The sequence below is a fragment of the Drosophila melanogaster genome, chromosome 3L (genome assembly GCF_000001215.4).
Source record: "Drosophila melanogaster chromosome 3L".
Taxonomy (NCBI): Eukaryota; Metazoa; Arthropoda; class Insecta; order Diptera; family Drosophilidae; genus Drosophila; species Drosophila melanogaster.
In genome coordinates this window covers 427,087-448,747 of record NT_037436.4, presented here as the reverse complement: position 1 = coordinate 448,747, position 21,661 = coordinate 427,087, and the positions used below count along the sequence as shown (strand labels likewise).

General features: G+C 43.8%; 2 protein-coding genes and 1 non-coding gene across 11 annotated transcripts in view; all 3 read left to right on the top strand.

The window, feature by feature from the left end:
• The window catches only part of klar (klarsicht), a 106,532-nt gene extending 91,867 nt beyond the window's left edge, over positions 1 to 14,665 (top strand). For 2 of the 9 annotated variants that reach the window (NM_079149.5, NM_001274283.2), the window contains 9 exons: positions 2,837 to 3,016; positions 3,181 to 4,147; positions 4,372 to 4,513; positions 4,604 to 4,836; positions 4,901 to 5,355; positions 5,423 to 5,528; positions 11,899 to 12,074; positions 12,135 to 12,526; positions 12,589 to 14,449. In NM_079149.5, coding sequence (NP_523873.2) covers positions 2,837 to 3,016; positions 3,181 to 4,147; positions 4,372 to 4,513; positions 4,604 to 4,836; positions 4,901 to 5,355; positions 5,423 to 5,528; positions 11,899 to 12,074; positions 12,135 to 12,526; positions 12,589 to 13,630 — 3,693 coding nt within the window. In that variant the 3' untranslated portion in view covers positions 13,631 to 14,449. Of the gene's footprint in view, positions 1 to 615; positions 1,038 to 2,836; positions 3,017 to 3,180; positions 4,148 to 4,228; positions 4,259 to 4,371; positions 4,514 to 4,603; positions 4,837 to 4,900; positions 5,356 to 5,422; positions 5,529 to 5,579; positions 6,170 to 7,651; positions 8,255 to 10,973; positions 11,253 to 11,898; positions 12,075 to 12,134; positions 12,527 to 12,588 lie in introns of those variants that run through there. The other 7 variants (NM_001103993.2, NM_001299959.1, NM_001274282.2 and 4 more) reach the window with 6 other exon arrangements.
• Positions 13,830 to 13,893, top strand: sncRNA:438 (small non-coding RNA 438). The gene has a single exon (NR_002471.1). It is a non-coding gene; the product is annotated as a small non-coding RNA 438 (non-coding RNA).
• Positions 14,666 to 14,841: 176 nt separating the features above from the next.
• Positions 14,842 to 15,602, top strand: CG13891 (uncharacterized protein). The gene has a single exon (NM_138192.2). The coding sequence runs from the start codon at positions 15,042 to 15,044 to the stop codon at positions 15,516 to 15,518; it is 477 nt and encodes a 158-aa protein (NP_612036.1). The 5' UTR covers positions 14,842 to 15,041; the 3' UTR covers positions 15,519 to 15,602.
• The last annotated feature ends 6,059 nt before the right edge of the window (positions 15,603 to 21,661 follow it).

The following is a 21,661-nucleotide window of genomic DNA, read 5'->3' as shown; positions in this document are numbered from 1 at the left end:
ACTGATAGACAAGTGTATTTATCTTTGCCACAAAAGTATGACTTTAATCAATGCATTCAAAACTGGATCAACTTAAAAGTGTCAACACTTTTTATCAATAAATTGGAGATACATCTGCTGAGATTAGATAGAAACATGAAAATGGGACCATATATGTATAATATGTACATAGCGGGTTAATTACTGTAAGAAAAATCATACCAGCAAAACTAACATTTCACTTATCTTATCGACGTGCACAAATGATTTGTACCCACCCGCAAATTAAAGTGTTCAGCAAAGATACGAAACAAAAATTGAGCGAAATAAATATATAATAAAAGTATAATGGGAATGGAAAAGTAGAAATCAAATGCAGAAGCTTCCTATCTATCTGACTGCCAATGCCTGCTCCTCTCGCTGATTTTGACTCCGAATCAATTCGGAGCATTATCTTATCAGCTGTCGGGCTGCTCACCGCTATTCCCCCTTCCATTATAGCAATTATCAGACGCATTTTGATTCCGAGGTTTATTTTAATTCGTGGAGCAATCCGCACTACTCGTACATCCACGCTGAAGTGCGAGAGTGAGTGCACTCCAGAGTGGCGATGGAGGCACCGGCGGAGCATTAGCCTCAGTGTGATTCGCAACGTTGGAGCCGACGGACGGACGAAATCGGGGAGCGGACTTTATGCCAAGATAATGGCAAAAAAGTTAAATAGCCAGCCGACGAACAATTGCTAGAAAAAACAATAGAAAGCCCAGAGCAAGAGCAGCTATAAAATGTGTTTATTTTGCTTGCGAAATTTGCATTAAATAAATGGAAAACACAACGAGAAATACAAAACAGCATTCGAATTGTAAAATAAAAAACACAGCAAACATAATAGTTCAACTCATTAAAACAGTGATTTGACGTGAAATAAAACATTTACAAAATACCTGTGATCTTTGCTACCACTCCCGCTGAGTAGATATAAAACTGTGAGTGCCTGGAAAAAAGAAACAAATCAAATTGAAATTGAAGAAATAGTGAAGTAATTACTAATTTGAAAGGTATTACAATATTTACATTTTTAAATTATATACATTTAAACTTGCTCATAACCGCCCTAGTTCTGCCAAAACTGTAAGCATTTGACCTCAATTTTCCAAAGAACAAAATTAACGCGATTAGATTTTGGTCAAAACAAAAAAAAAAAAAAAAAACACGTTGCGTGCGGGTAAAAATATAAATAAAAGGAAGAAATCCAAATCGACAACTGTCAAGGCCTAAAGTTGTGCGAGCGAGACAGGCTCAGACGGGCAGACCGAGATAGCGCTACGACGACAGTCTAAGAGCCACTGCCGCCAAGGAGTTGAAGTTGTATACGAATCCGACTCCGAATGGGAACGTATCTGTATCTGGAGCTGTGGCTTTCCAGTTTTGGGCTTAATTGGCTGGCCGGCCGTCCGCACTCGCACTAATAATTGCCTTTAATTATCGCGAACGCCCAATCGCTCTTTTCGCGCTCACTGGGCAACTGGCTGTAACTGTAAGTTGACATTTTAAGCTGCAAACCGTGAACATAAGCGCCGTTTTCACTCGGCATTAGAAAATTGTTTCCGTTTTGGCATCAGTCGCTCTCAAACTACCTCCAATCGCGTGCCTCACTCACCGCAGGAAGTTGTTAATTAAATTAAGCCAAAGATTAACCATCCGCTGACGGCAAAAGTGAGTTTCGGATTCGAGTAGCTGCGATAAAGATACAGATGCAGATGTAGAGAAACTGCAGCAAAACTGAAAAAAAAAAAACCGTGCGCGACATCTGACGGAGCGATTCAAACAAAACCTTCAAATTGTTCAATTGACCCGGGAGAGACTAAATAGTTCCCAAATATCAAATAGATTTCGTAATGGTACTGGAATATTTAGCCACGCTTCGGTGATTTGCATATGTGTCAACAAGATATCTTGTAAGGCCGCAATGCTCTGATTTTGTCGAATTATCAGTTGGTCGGGCTACTTAGAAGTATCTAGTGAATGAATTCTTTTTAAGGAAATTTAGCCCTTTTTTTAAAGAATTTTTGGAATTTAAATAGTCTGGAACATTGCTACACAAACGCTTGTTTGCCGCTTGTTACTCAACTACAGATTCTGCAAAACAATGTCTCACATGGTGTAAAAATAATATCTGTTGTCAGACAAAACGCCTTTTCTGTACAAGAAATTTACTCGTGAGCAACCTACTTACTTGATTGATGAGTTGTGCAAAAAGTAGTGGCAAGGTGCAGGGAAAGGCTGCGATATAAACAGAACTAGATAAGAACAATGGTGTATGGCCATGTTCATATATGGCAAATTCAAGTCTACACTTTACTCCCCCACCCGCTGCACTCCACTCCAATCAATTCAAATCCACTCGACAGTAATGACGTTGAAGTGCACTGAAAATGGGTGACAAATGGCGATAAGAGTGTTCTCAGCGATAAGGAAAAGCACTCCCACCACTTGCACAGCTTTGGCAGTATTTCCCTCGTTGCTGATAAGAAGTCGACTCTCTTGCGAGGCATTTCCTATTAGGCTGATCACCATTACAGTAGAAATTTAAAAACAATCCAATATTATTATCCAAGTTATTAGTGTATTAAATTGCACTATATATTGCTTAATAAGGATATATATTCTTTAGGATAGCATTCAGTTCTCTTAGGGGAGTCTCACTTTAGTTAGTCATCTTTTTACGACTTCACTGAATCAACCGCCTAGAGCTTGCAACTCCGATTGGGCACGCTCATTAATTTCCGCTCTCTAAACAAATTTCCCTCGCTCGCTTCTCACACTCTCCGCCTTTCCTCTCGCTCTCTTTTCTCAGGGCAAGGTCTCGCATGATTCAATCAAGCAGTTGGTGCTGGAAGCCGAGCATTTGGTGCGCGACGCCCAAGAGACCGCACTGAAGACGCCAACCAAGCAGAAACATTCCATCATTAAGATCTCGTCGACGGTCAAGAAGCGCGAGGTCACTATGCCCCATCCCATCAAGCAGCGTGTGGAGGTAAGACCCTTCGAGATCCAGAAATCATCAAAGCTATAATAGCAAACCACCACTCATTACAATGGAAAAATGTCCCTTTTTAATAGATATATTTTTCCCATTCATCAAACAAAACCTGCACAATTGCTCATTTCAAATAATAACAAATATCAATGCATTTTTAGGAATGGCTGGAGCACCAGCCCTCGACCCCACAGCTGCTGACCCGGAGCCACACGCACGAGCTCCTGCCCAGCTGCAAGCCAGATGACTGTGAGGCCTCCGGAGAAGCATCCGAAACAGACTCGGTGCCCCAAGCTGGAGCAGGAGTAAACGGAGGAGCACCGAATGGTGCGGGATCGGATACATCGGAGGGCTTCACCGATTCCATTGCCACATGTATGCAAACGAGCACGAATTCCTATGGGAATTCCACGGAGAGAATCGGTGGATCGGCTGAACCCATTGGACAGCCCGTCACGCCTTTGGGCTTTGGCAGCAGCAACCAGAGCCTGAATGTAAAGATTGTAAAGCGATCGCAAACGCGTCGCAAGTCGGAGAGACCATGGTCGGTCTCGTGTCTGTCCCAGTTGACTACGGATGCAGCCCAGTTAACCACGGCCCGGATAGTGGAAAACTCTCCGTCCGGTCTGGCCAGTCACTCGATCAGTGAGAGTGCCCTGGACTCGCTTTCGCCAGGACCAAGACCGCGGGCAGCTTCTTCCTCGGGAACGGGAAGCAATGCAGCCAAGAAGGCGGATAGCAAGGGCTCATTGAGGAGGAGGAAGGCCAGGAAGAAGCGCATTTCGGCCGCATCGGCTGGCAGGAAATCTGATTCAGGTTCCGAACTGGGTGGAGATCTCACCCAGACACTGATGAAGTCCTGCGAGTCCATGTCCTCGCAGCAGCTGCAGGAGTTCACCAATGCCCTTCTGAGCATTCAAAAAGGCGCAGTAGTTGCTCCTTTGAGTCCCAAGGGCGACGTTTCTGGAGTACCTTCACTGGCCGATGGCGAGGGAGGGGAAACCCAGCTGATGCTACCCAAGTTCCGGGTGGGCTCCTTCACCACAGCTGGCCTATTGGCTACTGATACGAGGTTAGGCGCTTTAGCAGCCCTCTCAAACTACATGAACGAGGACGAACAACAAGCAGGTGAGTGGTAATCCTGTAGGGGATTTCAAAATATTGGCACTACTTCAACTGTGTTCTCTATCTATCTGTTTCTCACACAAGCACCCAAGCCGGTTCAGACCAGGCTCAAAGGTATTGCCAAAGCACCTTCCCTTCCACTGAAAACTATCATCCTGTTCTCTTAATCCTTGTACAATTCCCTAATTAATACGTATAATTTGTTAATACGATTTATTTTTTAACAGAACTCAGCACTGAGGACCATCATAGCAGCATCTCGGAGACGGCGTGGGACAACTACCAAGAGAAATACAACTCGGAGAACTATTCCGAGGGCTTTGATTCAGATGCGGCCCGGCGTCTCTTGGAATTCGGCGACGACTATCGGTGAGTGCTAGTGCAAATAATGATGAGGTCGACCTTTGAGGCCGTGCCAAGAGCTATTTATAACCGCTCAAAATAAAACCCATTCTGCAGCAATTTCATCGACTCGCAATCGGACTGCTGCAGTTCTCTGTCGGCGGCCAACAATCTGGACTCGTTCTCGCCGCCGCGCATGGACTCACTGCAGAAGCACGAGCTGAAGACCCTCCATATCAACCAGGACACAATCACCAGCACCGTGGACCACGCCCGCCGCCAGCGCGCCCTTGAACTGCAGTACGAGCGTCGTCGCAAGACCCTGGAAGTTCGACGAAAGTCTTGCCAAGGTAAGAAACACAATTCTATTCAAGCATAGAACAGAATATGTAACTAGCATTTGTGCCACCCCAGACATGGATGAGAGCCTGATGGCTAGTCCCCAGTCGGATCAACAGCAGCAGCAATTGCAGGTCACGCCTTCGTTGTCTGCCTCCGCCACCGCCCTAATGACCACGCCCAAGATTCAGTCGACCAGCCACCAGATTAGCCATCGCGCAGAATCTGTGGGACGCAAGTTGGATTTCGGCGGAATGAGCCACTCCGCTCAGTCCCTGCTGCGTCGCACCTCGGAGAGCGATACTTCAACCAGGAGACGACGCACTGTGACGGCGGACGAAAGAAGACGCTCCTCCCGCAACCTGGAGAAGTGCATCAAACTTATTCCAGCTACCACTTCCTCGTCGAGTGGCTCGGACTCCGAGGACGGAGAGCAGGAGATGCGATCCCTGCTGCAGCAGAGCCGCGACAGGCTGGACGACACCAGAGCCCTGAAGATCAGATGCCATCTGCTTAGACCAGAGGATTATGTAAGTTAAATTCAAGTTGCTTCTGGGACCCACACTAATTCTCCGCTAATCCTTGACCCCAAACCAGAACGAGATCATCAACACTTGCCGCGACAACATTCGCTGCCTGGAGGCCGTGCTGCGCGGTCCGCCCGGCACCGTGTTGTCCAACCACTGCGCTGGCCAGACAAAAGGTGAGTTCCCGCCTCCACCAACTCCACGCAAACCATCATCATCATCACCAGTATCAGCCTGTCTCCGCCGGCGCCGGAGGCGACGTCTAGGGACTGAGCTTCCCGGTCCCACGGAATCCGGCGATTCCCGGCAGATGGTGCATATGGTCGAGTGCCAGTGTGCGCCCATTACGCGCTTCGTGGCACGGGTGATCGAGTTCGTGCTGGACGTGGGCAATATGCTGGAGCACTTTGCGCTCTACCGATTCCTGGCGGGAACGCTGAGGTCGCTCTACGAGCTGGTAGACCGGCCCGTGGGTGGACGCCTCGGTCGGTTCTTTGACGGGCTGCGGGGACTGTTTTAAACAGATGCCGCAGACACCGAGCTTTAAGCATGTATTATTCGGATGCCTTTGATCGCCGTACAAATAGATCTTTAAACACGCTGTATATGATAGTGCATATGATGTATGATTTGAAGAAAGTTTGTTTTTGCATTTGACAAAACGCATTTCGCATCGAATTTACTTATCCTCAATTGATTATTCGCTTTCTGTTCTATTTTATTATTATTTTAATAATATTATTTTACTTGTTCTATCCATTTTTTCTTGCTCATTTGTTCTTTATTTTTTTGGCAATAAAATCTACACACCATAAGCAAAACTAAAATTGTTATAATTCTCAACTTGCGTTTGTATCCGTTTGTCCTGTGAACTATTCCTAACTTAGTTTTTATTTTGGTGTTCTGTCATTCCATCATCCGATCTGTTAACTTCTCGTAATGCCGCTAATGCTTGTGTGTTTGTCAAATGTATTAACAAAACTTATTTAACAATCATCCATTAACTGTTGTTTTTAGATTGCTTTGAGTTTACTTATTGAGATCATCGTGTAGTCTAGCACTAATATCGATCCCGTTTCCGAAGCGGTAATGGTATGCTCAAGATACAGGTGCTCTTTAAGAGATCTTGAGATAATACATTTAACATAATTTAAATAGTAAGGATTAATATCTTATTTACATTTAACTCGTATGATATTCCATAAGCTGGCAATTTTCGTCGTTTTTAATAGCATATTCCATTAGGAAAAAGTATCTACACCAATTCAGTATAATTCTACATTAAGGTTTGCGTCCGTGATAAAGTTTAGAAAGCACTGTGCCGTTGGTGAACAAAACTTGAAATTTTTTTAAAAAATTTTCCAAATTCTTTGAAGTTTTCCTTGCATTAACCATAAATCTGCCTAATTTTATTTTAGCGATATAAATATTCGCTAGCCAGCTGCTTAATTTTGACCCCCAGCAAGAGCAAATTTATTTTAGTCTGCTGACGTCACGCGCCTGCTGCGAATATTTATAAACAATACACAAATGTGATGACTTCGTGAAACATCCATTTCTGTGCGAGGGTGGGTTCTATAATATTGATAAAATCGAGAAATCTTCGACACAATGCTTTCAAAACTGCATAGTGAGGTGTCTTAGATCTCCGCTGAGTAGCGTTTTTGTTTTCACTCGAAGCGCTCTCAAACTGTAGCTTCAGCTTTTGACTTTGATGTCGTCATCGCTTAAATAGCTTTCGTTGTCTGTTTTTCGAAAATATTTCGGTTGCTTTGGGAAAAAAATGACGTCGCCATTTGAAATATAGACTTGTTTTTCTTAATGCTGTTTGGCCTTTTTTGCCGCTTGAGCTCTCGACCCTAATGATATACAATGTATATGTTGGTATGTGTTTCAGAGATTGCGTGTGACGAAACCAAGTTCAAAAGTTCTGTTTCAGAATTCTCTCATTCGGGTGCTTGCGTGCTTGCTGTCTTGTGTTTTTGTACACACAGAGAAATCATTAAATTATTAGTATTTTAATATTTTAATTTAACTTCAGTCTCTTATGATTTATATGATAATTTTTCAAAGCATACTGCCAAATAGTGATGAATTGGATATTTTACATGAAATTTAAAAACCTTTTTTCTCTGGCTGTTTAAAAAATAAATAAAGCCAACGGCACTTATAGTAACTGTGCTAAGCGAACACGTTGCCGCTGCCCTCCATCTCTCAGTTTTGCCGCTTCTCGCATTTGCTCCCCCTTTTTTCCCAGCTCTCAGCTGTCTCTGCCTTTCGGCGCGACTCTCCACATCTCTCAGTTCGATTTCTGCGCGCGTTCCAATCGGTTGTTCTCTGTTTCGCTGTCTGTAATTATATTTTAACGTGCTTCCGCGAAATTGTGTGAAGTAATCCCACTAGAATCCCGCATAATTCCGCCAAAACAACTGTGATAAAACAAAACTATGCCCTCTAAAGTAACTTAGGCCAGTAAAATCCAACTTAGAAGTGTCCATTCATAAAGTTCCCAAATCGCGTGCTTTTTTTGCCCTGCGTATAAGAGTTCCTGTTTGTTATAAGAGTTTCGCGGAAATTTCGATAGTTTTCAATGCCGAATTGTTCAAGTTACAGTGTATATAGTGTATATACTTCCATAATCCCTGCAAGTGTGTGCTTCGAAAAACGAAATTGAAATGGTTTAAAACACAAATTGATTACAAAAATTGATTTCAAGTGGCACATCGAGCGAAAGTGGGTCACTCAGGGGTTGAAGAGAGCTTTTCCCGCCGAGGTCTGCCAGGGGAAAACTCCAAAACCCAGACCACAATGGGGAAAGTCAGCGTGGCCGTCCAGACGGATATATCCGAAATGCTTTCGGCCACTTCTTCCACCAACACATCACGCTCGTCATCGGAGCAAGGTAAACACTTGGCCGCCACCCGAGCAAACACACTCCATTGCAAAGATATGGCCACCGTTAGTGTACCGAGATGATGTGATGGAGGGGTAAACATAATTGGTAAACAGGTGTAAACGATGGGGCCTTGGAGCACAGATCGCACAGAAAGATAAGAGTTAAACGAGCAGAGCAATTTCAGACACAAAGGGAAAATAGGAGAGACAAATTTGGAGGAGATTATGGTCTTGAGTAAGTGACTAAGGTGACTAAGCAGGCAATTAGTAGAAAGATTAGGTCGATCATGAGAGAAATGTGAGCCTAGTATTGAACACGTTTTATGAAGGTAGATGTTCAAATGTCTAGTTTAATTAGATCAGTTCCGTGATCAAATAACCAAATAATGGGTTAGAGCTATCGAAAACTGAGCTAGTGCTTTGTTTTTTCTTTCTGAGGGGAAATTTGAAAACTCAAACGCAAAGAATCAGAAACGGGGCACAACAATGTTTCACATAAATTCATCTCTTGAGTGGTTAATGATATTTTCCAACCGACAGATCCGCTAGCGATTGCGCTATTCTTACCGCAATTCTCATAGAGTAACGCAAGTTGTTCCCCTTTCGGATTTTACCACTCGATTCTGCCAGACACATTGACCGACTTTGATCTTCAAGCTGCCAAATCGGGCTGCAAGTGGCTACTTCTGCCACTTGGCCCGCTAATTAGGGTGCTTACTGTACCGTCCGTGCATTTCAAGCAACGCTGCCCCTCTTCGAGCCGCTAATTAACGGTAAATGCAGAACAGTGAGCACTCCTATGGCGAACGCTTTTATAGTGGCATTCGCTTTTAAAGTATTCTGTCAGTATGTTTTTTTGTTTTGGAGCGAGGAAAGCCGGAACCGGTTGCCTCTATTACCTCATAACTTTTTTCTGTGTTTTCTGCCGACGGTGCGCAAGTTCAAGTTCCCAGTTGTCATTCGATATATCATTAATTATGGATCGCTTGCCCCATTTGTGGTTGACCTTCGTTAGAAACGAGATCATAGACAACTAATTTGATGGTCCAGCTCAAGTAGCTTCTATATGTGGTTAGTTAAGTGGTTCAATGCGTTTTCCTAGAGGGCTTTGAACCGCAGTAACAAGCTATTTCCATTTGCATTTCCAATCCCATTTACATATCTTTGGCGATTTCCGTTTGTAGATTTCCTGCTCGAATCGGTAGATTTATTACTTCATTCATGCAGAAACCCCGCGCACTCGAAGCCATTCACATTTTCACCATGTCTCGCATCTTCACGATAATTTTCGTTTCGTTCTCTGAGCTCTCTAATCAGCATTTAAAAATATCCAACGACGTTGGTTTTTTTATATGCTCTTGCTAATTGTTTATAATTGTTGTCTCCTTTGCCATACAAATTCGTGCTAAAATAATTATTCAAGATTAATTTGGCAAATATTTTGAGCTTTGCCTTAGGTCAGGCAGTGACCATTTGCCTTGGCTTTTTGTTTGGCTTCGGCGTTAGCTTCTGTTCTCGGTGATTACCTCACCTGCCCCGAATTTTGTTTTATCTATAAAAATATGCTATTACATTCATGGTGGATGAAACTGTCTACGGGTATTTTTGTTAAGGTAACATGTGGAACACTCCCTTTTCATTCTCTTAACGGCTATTAGTCACGCCACTCCTTTGGGAGTATCCTTGCACATCAAGGAAAGAATATTGGGGTAGTCTAGGATAGTTTTCTTGTGAACGAAGTGATTAATTGTTGATAGAGACAAACTGCAGTCAAAAGAACAAATACACTTCGTTTTGGGCTTGTTTAAAAACTTGTGTATTTTTGTTAAAATTGCTCGATTAGTTCTCTGTCGAGCACCTCCCACGTAAACTGATTATTCTCACATTGTGGCCAACTACTGCAGCAAACGTCAACGACCTTGGCCAAAAGCCCTGCCCACCCCGCTTTGCGGTTTTGGCAATTTACGTCTGCTATTTGCATTTCAGCTATCGTGACGAAATGCATTGCAAAAAATACGAAAAACAGCCCGCAGGCAATTTGCATGTCAGCAAGAAGCTTAAAAACTATGAAGCAGCGAAATTAAAAATATTTGTGCGCTAAAACTGAGCATAATTATAATTATTAACGATTCATGCAGTCTGATTAGCGCAAAGAGAAAGTATTTTCCAGGCCAATAATCTCTCTCACCTGGCCAACTTAATGGCTAATCAATTTTATTTGCAATTTTTGCACTGTTTGCTGCTGTCTCAAAGTTATCTGGCGAAGATTATTCAATTTCTGCCGGAAAGCAGGTGGAGTCCCCCCCAATCCAACTCCATCCACAATCAAAATCCGATCCAAACAAAATCTGCGAAAAGTGGCATCTAGTCGCACTTGCAACGAGTTTTGATATCAACCAGTTAGGGTATCGCATGGGCAAAAAAAAAAAAAACATCCTAAAAGTGCGTGTGATTAAGCTTCACTGAGAAAACATTTTAATTTTGTTTCGGCCTTATGGTTTAAGATTACAATCTTTTCATTTAGTAGGTAGGCCTTGAGTTGAGTTGAGCTCCACCCAGCAGACACCCATCTCGAACCCTCTGCTAATGCGATCGCTTTGGTTGCGCTCGAATTGCTCTAGTGGGTTGGATGTTGGATTCCCCATCCTACGCCCACTTGGTGGAACCCATGGGGATCCAAGTCAAGCTTCGAGCTCTGTTGCAGCTGCACTGAAGTTCACTTAACCAGTTTCTGTTTGGCTGCCAACAAGTTCGGATCGGTTGGGTTTTACTTCTCCAGCACTTCGAGTGCGTTTTATCCTCTACTGCCTTTGTCTGCTGGCGAACATCGCAAATAAACAGGGGAAAACACTGTTTTTGGCCAGCCCCAAGGTGAAAGTAATTTGTGCGAGCCTGCCATTACGCATTGCGTTTTTATTACTCAACCGGGCCACACGCACTTGTCGCGAGCTCTTTGATTTTGACTGGTAATCCTCAATCGAGGATACGAATATACTTCTGTCGTGGTGAGTCTTCTTTTGCAAGCATTTTTCCATATAAAGGTAAATGTGCACTATAGGGTCTTGGGTTCTTATAAGCTAGGATTCATTACATCTTTCTCCAGAGCTAATAGGTACCCCAAGGTCGACTACTCATTGCTAGCTTGCTCTTTTGTGTGTCTGGTGCTGACACCGAACTTTTGGTTCTGGTTCCAGTCCGCCCAACGTTCTTTCATGCAGAATCAATGACATATAACGACCCAGCGGAAATGACAGGCGAAAGGAGGGGAACAACAAATGCAGTGCAAATCGTTCGAGCCAAACTATTTCAATTAGAAAACATTGTTGCTGGCTCCCACAACCACAAAGCGATTGCAAGCCTTTAACTGCTGTGGCTAGGGCTGTTTCTCTTCTCCGAGTTGTATTTGTTGACTTTGATTTTCCTTTTGGCGGTCCAGAGTTTCACTTTCCAGCGTTTAGAGAAAGGTATTCATTACCAAGGGCTCTGACAGCCAAGTGGGAATGGAAGTGTGCTATAAATGGAAATTAGATTGCCAGCGCCCAATTAAATTGCCTTTCTCTCGTGCACCATTTAACTCTGTTAACTGGAATCACCATCCTCCTTCATCTAACCGACCACATCCTCATTCCCGCCTCTGATCTTCTCCCGCAGATCTGCTCGGCGCCTGGGAGGATCTACTTAGCTGGAGCGAGAATGCCTCCGCTGCCCGCAAATTGCAGCAGGAGATGAGTGTGTTGAAGAGCTCGCTGCAGCGCCTGGGAGACAAGCCAACTCCAGAGCTCCTCGATACGGAGCCGGCCATCCAAATAGCAGTGGAGGCGCTCAAGGTGAGTGTTGAGTCAAATCGGACTTTCTTATTGCAACAAGCTAACATCATTCGTCTTTAGTTGGAGCAGACGCAACTGACCAGCTATAGGACCAACATGCTGCGTCTTAACGCCTCCGTCCACAGTTGGCTTACCAAGCAGGAGCGGCGACTGCAGAGCGCCTTGGAGGAACAGGAGCAGCAACAGGAGTCCGAACAACTCAAGCAGCAAAAACTTGTTGAAGAGGAGAAGGGAGCTGACGTTCAGAAGGAGCTGGCGTCTACCGGAGCAGTGGCCATCACGGTCACCGACAGCAATGGTAATCAGGTGGAGGCACTAGCCACAGGAGAAGCCTCCACCTCCACGCCAGCCTGGGATGTGCACACGCTGATGTCATCGGAGCAGGAGTTCCATAAGCATCTGAAGAACGAAGTGAGCGACATGTACAGTTCCTGGGATGAGGCGGATGCCAGGTGAGTTAGCCCACGATATCTCTAGTAAGATCACTTCTAACCGAATGTACTTCAATCCACAGAATCAACACGCAACTGGAAATGCTTACCAACTCGCTTATTGCCTGGAGGCAGTTGGAGTCCGGTTTGAGTGAGTTCCAATTGGCTTTGGGCCAAGATAGGGGCACTCTGAAGGGTCTTGAAGGAGCTCTGGACAAGGGACAAGCCACACCAGTCGAGCTGGCCCAGAATGTAAAACTGGTGGCCAAGCTGCTGTCCGAAAAGGTTCACGTAAGCCAGGAGCAACTTTTGGCCGTCCAGCAGCACCTGGACCCCAACCACATCTACCACATTACGAAGTTTACAGCCTCAAATGGCTCGCTATCAGATTCCGGCATCTCTGATGGAGGAGCTACTTCTGATGGTGGCCTGTCCGAGAGGGAGCGACGACTGGGAGTTCTTCGACGCCTAGCAAAGCAGTTGGAACTAGCTCTGGCGCCGGGAAGCGAAGCCATGCGTTCTATTGCTGCCCGAATGGAAAGTGCCGAGGCCGACCTGAAGCACCTGCAGAACACCTGTAGAGACTTAATTGTTCGCACTGCAGCTAGCCACCAGCAGAAGCAGCAGATCCAGCAAAATCAGACCCAGCAGGTGTCACCGAAGGCCAATGGACACATTAAGAAGCAGGCCGCAAAGGGCAAGGCAGAACCCCAGTCGCCTGGCAGACGTGGTAAAGGAGCTCGAAAGGCGCGTCAGGCCAAGAAGGCTGGAGAGGATCAGCAAGTAGAGGAGCCAAGTCTCAGCCCAGAACAGCAGAAGATGGTCCTGAAGCAACTCAAGACCTTGACAAGTGGCGATGGTGGGGACGACCCCTCTGACGATCCCTCGTTGCTCTTCAACCTGGAAAGCTCCGAGGAAGATGGAGAGGGAGCGGATCCTGCACAGACCTCTAAGCGAGGGTGGGCGTGGCGCATCGCGAGGGCGGCAGTGCCTATGCAGGTGGCCCTGTTCACAATCTTCTGCGCTGCCTGCCTGATGCAACCCAACTGCTGCGACAATCTGAACAACCTGTCCATGAGCTTCACGCCGCAGCTCCGCTATATCCGTGGACCACCTCCGATCTGAGGACAGAGCGCGACTAATTAAGCAGGCCGCTAATCGTTGTAGGTTACCGTTACGTTATGTTAAGGCATTTAACAGCTGTAACTAGAGTTAACCAGCGCAACCAGCCACTTAGGCAGAGCCACTAAGAGCTCGCCTGTGGCGCGCGTTTTCCGCGCTCGAGGTTTTACAATCCCGAACAGAGCGCTCTCCTCCGAAAGGTGCGACACCCAGAGGCAGCCCAATTTTATATGTCTAATTTAGGTAGCGAGCGCGAAAGGAACGCAATTTATAGTAAGGATGTATTTGTTATTTCGGTTAATTTCCTACGAGTTTAGGTTGCTGTTCGATTGAACGCTGAATATGTACTTAGGCGAGGAGCAGACGATGCCCAGCCACGTGTAAACTGCCGCATAAAGGAACAAAGGGGCGGATCGTCCCCCAGATTCTTACCCAGTAAATATGATACAAACACAATGATCAATTGAGTGGCGTTTTTGTATACTTTTTTGTTTGAAAAACACTAAAGTGCCTACAAATGCGAACTGTGAACGAGGAGCTACCAGCAGATGACAAAGGATCCGTCGAGGAGTCCAAACGAGAGTATGAATCCAAGGCACCGAAGCAAACAGAAGCTAAAAAGCCAACAGCACTAAGGAGCTAGCAATGGAGCTCACCAGAACAGCGATGAAGAATCAGAGTTTATATTTTTATACGCAACGCAACTATACACAATCAGTGCGGAGACAACGAATCTTCAGCCAACACACATCATACGTTTTATGTCTATTATATTAATAGGATAAACCTTACACTTATTTTGCAAGAAAACAAAAATTCAACAAAAAAAAAAAAAACGAAAATATCTCTTAGGTTCGTGTTTGGAATTCCTAGACTTAGTTTATGGTTTACTCACTCCTGGCAGATGATCATTGTAATATACTTATAAGGTTTATACTATACTTTGTGCGTTTTCAAAACTTTCACTTGGCATTAAAAATACAAAACAGAAAATATCATTTATACACAAAAAAACATTAAAGAAAAAGTATTAAAAAGAAAAAATCGATTTCTGGCTTTAATTCAACATTTCGTAGCTTGCTTCTAGGATAAATGTAGGCTGAAAATAGGCTGGAAGCTTTTGAGCTCACTAAAGATGTATGGTCAAAGCGCTTATAAGTGCCTCCGGGTGCTAAAGATCTTTTATAGACATAGCAACCTGGACTTGATATATGTAACTTAGTTTGCAGTTAATTTACTTCATTCTCCCCAAAATTATCTGCCTAAAATGGTCTAGGGAACTTGCTACAAAATCAAGTGTGTATATAATAATGATCTAGAAACCGGAGGGCAACGGCGACGAATAGGGGCATTATCGGGACCACCTGGAGGCCGCTGAAGGGACCTAACACTACCTAAAATAAACAGCTTCGTCATGGCGGCTCTGGTGGACGAAAGCAACTACGCCTATGTGAAGCAGGTGGCTCTGGACTGGCGGGAGCTGGTGCGCGAGAAGCGCAAGAGCAATATCTTTTCGCCCACGATAAGCATGCAGGCGGTTGATTCCCAACAGCCGATAGGGGACACAAGGTCGCGGACACAGTCGATGATTCCGGCCGAGAGACGCGAGTCCAGCTTCTACCGGCACCGCTTCTCGCAGCAGGCCAAGCCCGTGGAGATCGAGTGCCAGGAGGTCGGATCAATGGAGCCAGACCGCATTCGGGTTAGCGGAGACATTCTGCTCTACATCTACCAACCGATTTTTGTGTCAAACACAGTGATGGCCTCCATTCAAGCCTGGTCGCCCAGTGAAATAAGCATAACGTCGTCCAAACTGAAGGAGCCTATTAGAGAAGAGAACCCCACGGCTAAGGTGGAATCCGATCCATCACCCGAGCCCATGTCGCCGTAATCATGAAATCCGGTGATTCTTTTTATACCATCCTAATCGTTTAGCACTTGTGAGCAATAAAGAAAATGTAAATCTGACCATTTTAACAGAAACGTAATGCCAAATCATTACAGCGTTTAAAGGGCGTATCTCAGACCCGTAGCCAGGTTTCTTTAAACCAGTTTCTTGCCTACTCTTGTCTAAGCTCGATATCCTGTTTGCCTTCCATCGAACATCCTCAATTTGTGGGACGTCCGTTGACGTTGATGGATCTGCGCCAAATGAAACGCACTGCAAAGCTGACCTGAACGAGGGAACACCACCTACATATATGCCGCACGGCGACAAAGGTGAAACCCAAAGCAGGGCTTCCTTCAGAAAGTTTTGCTTATGTAAAGCCAACAACCAATGAAAATTGAGTTAAGTACATAAATTCAAACTTCCCCTCTTCCATGAGACGTGGATTTCTCTGTCTAACACACAAGCAGCCATATCTATGCATCCCTTTTCTGTGCATTCAGTTTTATAGCTATCTCAGTCTACTGTTAAGTGCATAGCATAGACACGAACCACTGTTAAACCTTTAAGAACGCCGTAAAAAGAAGTAATCAATAAATTTACGAGGTAGTTAATGAAGTCTAGACCGAGTAGATAATGTAATAAATTAAATTAAAAGGTTAGATTTTAAGCTCTGTTTATCTGTGCGATATTTATGTTCGAGACGATGGTTGTAAACTATCTATAAATTATTTATGGAGATAAATTTAACTTAAGTCAAAGTGAGTTTGTCCGGACGATCCTCAACTGGCTTCAAATGAAACTCGAAGCGTGTCAAGTGCCCGAACAATAAAAACATAATTTTGTTAACGCCTCCAGGTGGTTAATCCTTCCCATATTGTACGAAAAGTCACCACCACCAGAATGAAAAGCACAAGAGGGCTCAACAATTATTATAATATGCTTACTTACCAGCCAGCAAAATGGGTGTGGTTGGGTCCTCGACATCCTTGCACGCTCCTCGATTCGCGTGTCACAGCGGAAGCCAACTGAAAATTAAATTAACATAATTTAAAAAAAAAAATAAGATGGTGGTTGATGGTTACGGCTATTGAAGGATATGGTTCAAGTCGACTTCTAAGGTATAAATAAGATAATTTGATTCCAAATTATAATTCCAGAAGAGAGAGCAACAATTAAAACTATGTCAACAAACGTTTTCATTTCTTAGTGCCCTTAAATCGAAACCAACTTATGCCTTTTCTTAGCAATGGTTTTCATTAAGGATTGTTTTTGATTTGGATTATGGAAATGAGTTGGCCTGGCTGATTGGGAATTGTCAATAAGCAACACAGGAAGTTGACTGGAGGCAGACAGGGCGACATACTCCCCTCAACCCTTAAGCTATTCATTAAACTTTGTGATTAAACTGACCACAGCACAAGGGGGTGGAATGGGGATGTTGAAGGCCATATACACGTGTATATAGCCACCCTTTTCACCCCCTGAACCTGCAGCAGTTTAGTGAAGTGATGTGAGGAAAGCCAGCTACGCTGACAGGCTCATTAAATGCCGCATTCACTCGTCCTTTAACTTCAACTTCCATCCTCTTTTGCTGGCCACGAGCCAAAGTCAACACATCAAACTGAACGCCCCAGACCCCTCAACCCACCCCATTGGGCTAATTTTCCCAGCTCAGCCTTTAAATTCGCATTTTCCTAGAAGAAAAGAGAAAAACACACTAGAAACTCAAATGGCAGAAGCCATATAAATAATACAAGGAAAATTGTGGAAAATTGCCGTAACAATTTATGTTGACATTATCTCGAGACATTTCTCTATCTCGCTCTGCACTTTTCCCTGTTGTGGATGATTAATTACCGCAAAAAGAAAAATATTTGAATATGAAAAACGATGCTTGCGATACGCTGGGCGGGAAACTTTTCCTTATTGCTCCCCAGTCGCCGATAAACAGGAAGGACTTTTAATGAACTAGGCATTTCATCATCTTCCTGAGGAAGAAGAGATTTAAAAAAATCTGAGTCAGGTGATGTTTTTATTTGGAATAATATTATATACTTCGAGATATATTAAAAGTATCTTTAAAATTATCTTTTCCATCACCAGCTTTAAGAAAAGCGTTGCCTCTGTACTTTGAAACTCTGAAATAGCATTAACCCTTAGAAGAGCTTTTCTCCACCTTCGACCTGTTAGAGGATTCACCTTCTTCTGGGCTGCCAATAAAATTCGATTTTTGTTCGGCATCCTGACCCGAAAGAGGCCGAGAAAAGGTCGTGCCATTAAATGTAACTGCGCTGTAATTTGCATAATTTTCTATTCATTACATAATTCTGTCAATTTCCAATACATTATAATTTGTTAGAGAACACAGGGGGAACACAGCACAGCACAAAATATGCAAAACAGCAGCCGATGAAAAAATGGAACAAATTATATGGAGGACATTTCTCGAAGCTCTCTCTTTTGTTGTCGTTCCTCTTATTTGTAATTTGTTTTCGGCTTAAAAGATTATTTTATGGTGAAAACAACCCGAGGCCAAGTTGTTCAATTTTTTATGCGCAATATGCCGGAATCGAAAGGACGAAAACAGGTCACCAGCGGGGTAGAGAAATTAACACATTCGGCAGGAGAGATTTCCGAGATACAGTAAAAATATGGCCAAAGATCCGTAACAGCCAGAGCGTAACCACGGCGGGCTTGAATGGAACCGCAAACTTATCTAATCCTCTACCGGAACCAATACGAAAATCACGTAGCCATTATAAATGCAAATCAAGTGTCAATATTGCACATTTGAATATTTTTGCCACAAGGATTTTCTTTTGCCAGGCGAATGCGAATTTTCCGTGTTTTCTTTCCTTCGTTTTGCAAATCAGCAAAGCAAACATCTGAGACAAAGAGTGGAAGGAAGGCTCGGTGCGAAATCAATCGGAATCCCAAATGTCAACTGAGTGAATTCATCGGGAGTTTCCAGGACATTTGCCAAACATCTGGCCAGGCATACTGATGAGGGCCACCAAAAAGATAATGATGGGTTGCCAAATGAAGGGCTCTTAGTTTGTTAGATTTGGGTTATAACAATGATGGGCTCTGTCTTGAGACAACCATCAAATCAGATCAATTCCTACATCAAATTACATAATCTCTTGCCTCTTTTAATAATCTTTAATTTTTGTACACTTTATACACTCAGCTTCTCAGCTATAAGCTCATTTTGAAAAGTGTGAGCGTGGTAGTAATACGTGCCAAGTAGCTGTAAACTTTCGTTTCCTGTTGGCCTCCCACCCACTTGGCGCCAAATAGCTACCTAAAAAACCTTGCTAATTAGCATTTTAAGCTCGGCAAACTTTTATCCCAGAAACTTTTCGCCGGAGGGGCCAAGTCATGGATACCTGTCCCTCTTTATTCCATCCGCATTTCCCCCATCTCTTTCAAGTTAAATAAGTTGTCATCGTAATGTGACCTCAGCGCGGAGGCGCCCTGCCCCGAGGAAATTACAAATATTTGATGCTCGTAACATGAGATTTAATATTTCCCAACCGCAGATCGAATCGAAACGAACGTCCCCCACCCGAAATTTGCATTCGTGACCGAAGACAATGCCGAAAAAAGGAGGGAAAAAAGTAAATGCAGCCAGACACGCGAGTCACGCGAATTAAGCAAAAATAAAAAGGAACAGATATGAGCCTGAGATATTTGAAAAAAAGGTTTTCCCCAGCAGCTCATAATGCTGTCATATGTATGTCTGACCGATGGGTTTTATTGGGGAGCCTACGTTGGCTGACATCCCCACTTCTCCGTTTCGCCGGTGCGGGAGTTATCACGAGTGTTATTTTGTTTTCTCTGACTCGCAGTGGCGTTTTCTGGCGTGTGAGCATCTTGGCTGCTAATGGAAGACAAACATTTTATGGCCAGCTGACCTTCTGTACCCGCTGGAAAGGCTCTCCCCCTTATCGTTCTTCTTCTGCTCCGATTACGTATTCGCATTCATTCAACTACATTTTTGCGCACACTCAGCACTAAAGGGACCGCTCATAAAGCGTCAAAATTTCGGCCAAATGAGCAGGCTCTGCCATCTGATGGAAATCCTCCCACTTTGTTGTCCTTCATTAGAAACTGCTCCCCGGGGCATTCGATTCGTCCAAGTCTGAGCCCACACACATGTTCCAAGCCGAGTTCAAGGAGAAGTCAGGACTCCGAGGGACATGCCGTGTCAACGCCATCAAAGTGTCCGGCCTCTATTAAAACTGACAGCCCAATGACCTCCCCACCCATTTTCCACACCCTCCATGGAGGACAAGGAGTCGTCATCAGCTGAACCGCAGCGTAAACATTGCGGCTGCCTCAATGGACCTTGGACCTCAGCGCTTACATCGCGAGGACTCGAGTCCTGTCCCGTGTCCTTTCTCTCCTGCTGACCATTGCATTTCCCTCGAGGCCAGGACAAACACTTTGCCACACTCAGCACTCTTCCTTTGTGTTTCCCCATTTCTCCGCTGTAAACGAAGTTCAGTGGAGCAGTTCTAGTGGATTGTGTCTCAATTCTTGAAGACTTGAGTTTTTGTCTTATCATTTCCTATGCCAGAAACTAGGAACTTTCGTAACGTAGAATCATACAAGATTTGATTTAAAAGTTTATCAAATGCTTCATAATTCTTAAGCAAAGATTAGGTAATTCATTTTTTTATCATTCCGACCTAAATATATGTTTCCTGATGTTATAAATCTTCAACTCTTTTGCTCACCCCCATTTTCAGTTTCATTCGTCACGCCCGAAGTGCAGTTTGTAAAAGGATAAAGCAATTAAACCCAGAAATTTTTATGATTTTTCTATGCAAATTTCCTTTTTACGTCGATTTTTTTCAAGTGCCGCACAGGTGGCTTTTTTAGAAATATATAAACCTGTGTTGGAAATAGATCAATTAGATCCGTTTCACGATATGAAAAGTTCAATGACCCGTAGGCATTTTATACTATTAATTGGAATACTTTAAAGGAAGTGCGTGTCAAAATAAGTTTTCGTAATATAAAAACTCCGCATCTTTTTCGAGCATTTTTAAATGCAAATTGAGATATAGATAAGTGCTCTCCAAATCATAAAATATGCCACATTCTAGGCTAAATTGGAATAAGCTCATTAGAGCGCGGCACTCACTCCAATATAAAAAGGATGTGCAGAGGATGTGGGTGTTGTAATTAACCCATTTGGTTGCGGATAAAGAGCCACAAAATTTGGCGTGAAAACATTTACAGCACTCTTGAGGTCTGCCACATGTGTAATTATCCTTTGGTTTAAGTGCTCCATGCGTCTGATTAAGTACAAGAATGGGAAACAAAAGGAAAAGAGCTTGTCATATCCTAGGTAGCATACAATATTGTAGACTTTTAAAGGCCATATGAACTATTTTAATTTATTGGCTAGAAAGCTGTAGTTGGGAAAAGCAATAATCCATATTGTAGCGTCTTTGTTTACCTAAATAAATTCTAGTTTTTCCCAAAAACTCCCTTACCTCCCTTAATGCCTTGCAAATTGACACTTGGTGAGCTCCCAATGGCCCTGGTCCCTCACCCCTATTGCTCTTCCGCTATCCCTGGGAAGGACTCGAGTCCATCAGGAAAGTGATGAATGTGCAAGTTCCTGGACGCGCGTCCTGGCCAGTGTCCTGATCTGTGTCCCGAGCTGGGATGGCATCCGGCGCTAAATTGGATTGCATATCATTACTTTGCACTTGTCTGGCAACAAATTTTCGCACTTTCCCTTGGCCGGGCGAAAAGCGGGAAAAAAGTTAAGGAAAAGGATAATTTATGCGTCTTGCAGGAAGTCTCTTTGATGGACATTCCTTTCAACTGTTCGACTTTGGGGTGGAGCTTGAGTATCCTGTTTTCCCAAGGACTCCCTCTGCCAGGACACAATTGCTGGACAAATCCAATAAAACAAACTGCAAAGTTGCTCCTCATGTGTGTAAGATAATATTTGCTCGACTTTCAGACCTTTGCGAACAATAAAAATCAGCATGTGAAAGCAATTTATTGCCTAACAATGATTAATGTATTTTTTTTGGAACAGCAGCAAAAGCATGTAATCGAAAAGAAACATTTCATTGTACAGAAAACTAAAGATAAATCATTAAACATTTTCATGTGAT

Bases quoted from the DNA above. Each gene is read 5' to 3' on its own strand.
- CG13891 (NM_138192.2), top strand. From the start codon at position 15,042: ATGGCGGCTCTGGTGGACGAAAGCAACTACGCCTATGTGAAGCAGGTG.